The sequence below is a fragment of the Terrapene carolina genome, unplaced genomic scaffold (assembly GCF_002925995.2).
Source record: "Terrapene carolina triunguis isolate 2854851 unplaced genomic scaffold, T_m_triunguis-2.0 Scaffold24772, whole genome shotgun sequence".
Lineage (NCBI taxonomy): Eukaryota > Metazoa > Chordata > Testudines > Emydidae > Terrapene > Terrapene triunguis.
Window position 1 is genome coordinate 1 of NW_020689123.1, and position 3,893 is coordinate 3,893.

Here is a 3,893-nt window from a genome sequence, read left to right on the forward strand (position 1 = left end):
CCCCCCAATCTACCCTTCCCCCAGCCCTCCCCCACATGCCCCTCCCCCAGCCTCCTCTTCCACCGGAATCAACCCCTCCCCCAGCCTTCCCCTCTACCCTAACTTACCCTCCCAGCATCCCCACATCCCTCTCCCCCAGCACCCCATCTACCCCACCCTCAGCCACCCCTCCCCCCTAATCTACCCCCTCCCTCACCCCCTCTATAGTAATTGTACCCTGTCCCCAGCACCCCCCTTCCTTTTCCCCTCTACCCTAATGTATCCCTTCCCCACGCCCCCTCACGCCACCTTTACCCAGCCCCGCCCCATAGCCCACCCCAGGGCACACACCCGGCGCTGACCTTGCCAGCGTAGTGGTGGATGATGAAGCCCTTGTTCCAGCTGTTGAAGTGCTCGTGGGTGCCCACGGCCATCTGCAGCTTCTGCAGCAGGCTCTGGTCGGCGCCCTCACCCTTGGCGTGCATGGTGGCGCACACGTCATCCAGGATGCTCATGAGCCCCGGCGGGTTCTGGGGGGGGAGAGACACCAAACTGCTCAGCCAGGAGCGGGCGCCACTCCCCAGCCCCTCTGCTCCCAGCGCTGGCCAGCAGGAGAGCCAGCACCCCCTCCTGGCACTGCAATGAGGCAGGGTTTGGGGTTCCCCCACAGCACTGAACAGACCCCGATTAAGGGAGAGGAACTGGGGGTACCCTTGGCTCTGGGGAGATCCCAATTAAGGGGCAGCTGGGGGGTGTCCTCCACATTGCTGGGAGACCCTGATTAAGAAGGGGACTAGGAGAGGTCGCTAGGGAGACCCCAGGTCACAAGGGAGACCCCGATTAAAGGGGAGACTGGGGGGCAGAGCCCCCCCCCAGCTCAGAAGGATGCGGGAGGGGGGCAGTTAGGGGGATCCAGGTTCCACGGGGATCAGAGACTCAAGGCGGCAGGGGTCCCAGGCTTGGGGGAGGGGTCACACAGGTTGTCTTCCCCCGAGGCCTGAGGTATTTGGAAGGGGGGAGCCCGGCCGCTCGCTCACCACTTTGCTCTCGATCAGGTCGCAGACGATTTTGTTGTTGAAATAATCGATGGGGCTCCACCGAATCCCTTCCTGGACGTACTCCTCCTGGGGGGGGGGCGGGTTGTGAGTGGGGGCTGGGATGGGGGCAGCCCCACATCTTGTGGGAGAGCAGGGGTTGGGCTCTGCCCATGTCCGAACTCTGGGGGGGGGCACCCCCAGCTGCAAGTCAGTCGCAGGTGCTGGTAGTTGCAGGTGCCGGCCACCAGAGGCAGACACGAGTGCTTAGACTGCACAGCCCACAGAGACTCCAACAGGGCCGGGGGCTGCGCTGTGCCAGGCGCTGTACAAACACCGAAGGGCCCAGTAGGCAACAGGTGGCAGGGGAAACTGAGGCACAAAGGGGGGAAGGATCTTGCCTCAGGGTCAATGGCAGACCTGGGAACAGCACCCAGGGTCCTGGGCCCCAGCCCAGTGCCTCGTCCACTGGGCCACGCTGCCTCGCAACCCCATTGACTGACCTCCCCCACCCATTCCCACCCCACCCCAGCTCCTCCCCCACCCCACCGCCTACTCCTCCCCCACCCCATCCCTCCCCTTACCCAACCCCTGTCCCTCATCTGCCCCCACTCCCACCTCACCGCCTGCCCCTGCCCCTCCTCTTGCCCCTTCCCTTTTCCCACCTCACCCCCTGCCCCTCACCTGCTCTGCCTTCAGCGTGAGCTCGATGAAAATCTGCTGCAGCTTCTCGTTCACAAAATTGATGCAGAATTGCTCAAAGCCGTTTTTCTGCGGGGTGGGGAGGCGGGGGGAGAGACAGACAGACCCATCAGGCACCCAGGGGCCACGCTGGGCAGGGCCGTGCGGCATGGAGGGTTCCCCACCCGTGGGAGGCAGAGCGTGACCAAAGGGGGCTCTGGCTGGCTCAGAGCAGCGGAAGGGGGTGTCACAGAGAGCTGAGATGGGCCGAGGGCGGCAATGGGGCATCCTTGGCACTGAGCTCACGCGCTGTCTGTCGCCCCCCCATGGCTCCCAGCCCCTGGGGGAGAAGGGGTTTGCAAATGGTTGGTGGAGGGGGGATCCCAGATCTTCTCAACATGCTTCTCCTCTTCTGCTGGCCCGAGCCCCCAAAAGCTGGGGAACCAGGAGGGGACCTAGGAACCTGAAAGCCCAGGATGGTCTCTCTCACGCCCCTGCCCTGTGGTACCTGGAAGATCTCGAAGCCGTAGATGTCCAGCACCCCAACATTATATTCCTCGTAGTCCTTCTGCATCGCTTTGTTGACGGCCTGGGGGCAGAGCAGAGAAAGGGGGGGTGGGGAATTCAGGGGCTTGCCTGGAAAATTACAGGCCAAAACTCCAGCCCCAGTGTGTGGGGGGGTGACGGAGACCTGGAAGGGTCACTGGTGTGCGGGATGAAGTGGGGTGAAGGGGGATCAGACACCAAGTCCCCAGAGAGAGAGCAGGTGGGGCCCGGCGGCTGAGCTGGGCAGCTCGACACCGGGTGTAGAGGGTTCGCTGGGTGTGCCAGGGCTGGGCCCACGGGCCGGGTGACTCACATCCACCAGGTAGTCGAAGAGCCGTGAGTAGAGCGCCTTGGCGAGGGCGTCACGGGTGAAGCTGGCCTGCTCGGCATTGAGCGTCACGTCGATCACCTCCGACTTGCCGCCCCACCGGCTGTCCATCTTGCGGCTGGTCAGCTTCTCCTTCAGCCGGCCCTGGTCGATGCCCAGGAGGTAGGAGGGGAAAGCCAGGACTGGGGAAGGCGAGGGTAAGTGGGGAGGGTGTCAGGGACAGCACCCCAACCCTGTCTGCCTCTCAGCAGGGCTCCCGCCCCTTCGCCCCAACCCCGGCTGCTGGATTCGCCTCCCCTCTCCCTCCCGCCTGCCTCCAAGGTGGGTGGGGTATCGGCCTCCTTGGCCCCTGCACATCCAGAGGGGCCGGTGGAGCCCCATCCCCACGGGACCCTCCTCCCCAGAGGGAGAGGATGGGAGGGGGGAAGGAAACAGGAGAAGGTGGGGTCCCCCAAAGGATGGAGGCAGATCCCTGGGGCACACAAGTCAGGCCCCACCCCCACATCAGGTGCCCGACAGACCCCCCCCCCACTGAGGTCCCTTCCAACCCTGATATTCTACGATTCTATGATTCCAGATCCACTCTGAGCCAGACCCTGACAGGGCCGCCCCAACCCCAAGCCAGGCCCCAAAGGGGGCACCCCCAGGCCCCGAGCCAGGCTGCAACATCCCCCCAGGCCCCACGGCAGGCCCTGATGAGGACCCCTCTACACCCATCCCCACCCCAGAGCCAGGCCTGACAGACCCCCCCACTCCAGATCCACTCTGAGCCAGACCCTGACAGGGCCCCCCACCCCAGTGCCCTCTGGCCCCCCCACTCACAGTCCTCGCTCTCCACGGCGGCGTAGTTGCCCTCCTCCCGGAAGCTGATGTTGCCTAGGTGAAGGATCCCAGCCACGATCTGCAGCACCAGGGCCTGCTCCTCCCCGGAGAGCCCCACCACCTCCATGGCCGTCTGGGGACAGGGAGCAGGGGGAGGCGTCAGGCTGGGGGCGCTGACGCCAGGCTGGGAATGGGTGTGGGGTGTGGTGGGGGGATGGGAGCTCAGGGGCCCAGGATGGGGAGTTGGGGGAGCACCAGGATGGGGGGAGCACTGGGTGGGGGATGGGGAGCGCTATAGCGGGGGGGCACCAGGATGAGGGTTGGGGGATGGAGAGCAGTAGTGGGTTGGGGGCTCTATGGCGGCAGAAGCGGGGGGCAGCAAGACGTGGGTTGGGGGATGGGGGCACGGGGGGGGGGGGCCCGGGGGAACCGTGGGGGGGGGTGGGCTGCTTGCAGCGATCTGGCTGTATAAACGCCCCCGCCCCCCATACCAGCGTCTCGTG

The 3,893-nt window shown here is 65.5% G+C and overlaps 1 protein-coding gene across 1 annotated transcript; it reads right to left on the reverse strand.

Moving 5' to 3' along the window:
• Positions 1–341: 341 nt before the first annotated feature.
• On the reverse strand, positions 342–2,630 carry LOC113408828 (unconventional myosin-Ie-like; the record flags this gene model as incomplete). Its single annotated transcript, XM_026662240.2, has 5 exons — positions 2,607–2,630; positions 2,203–2,283; positions 1,698–1,784; positions 1,017–1,103; positions 342–509 (listed from the first exon to the last, which is right to left on the reverse strand). Coding segments are annotated over exons 1-5 (447 nt in total), but the record flags the coding sequence as incomplete, so codon positions are not given.
• Between the last annotated feature and the right edge of the window lie 1,263 nt (positions 2,631–3,893).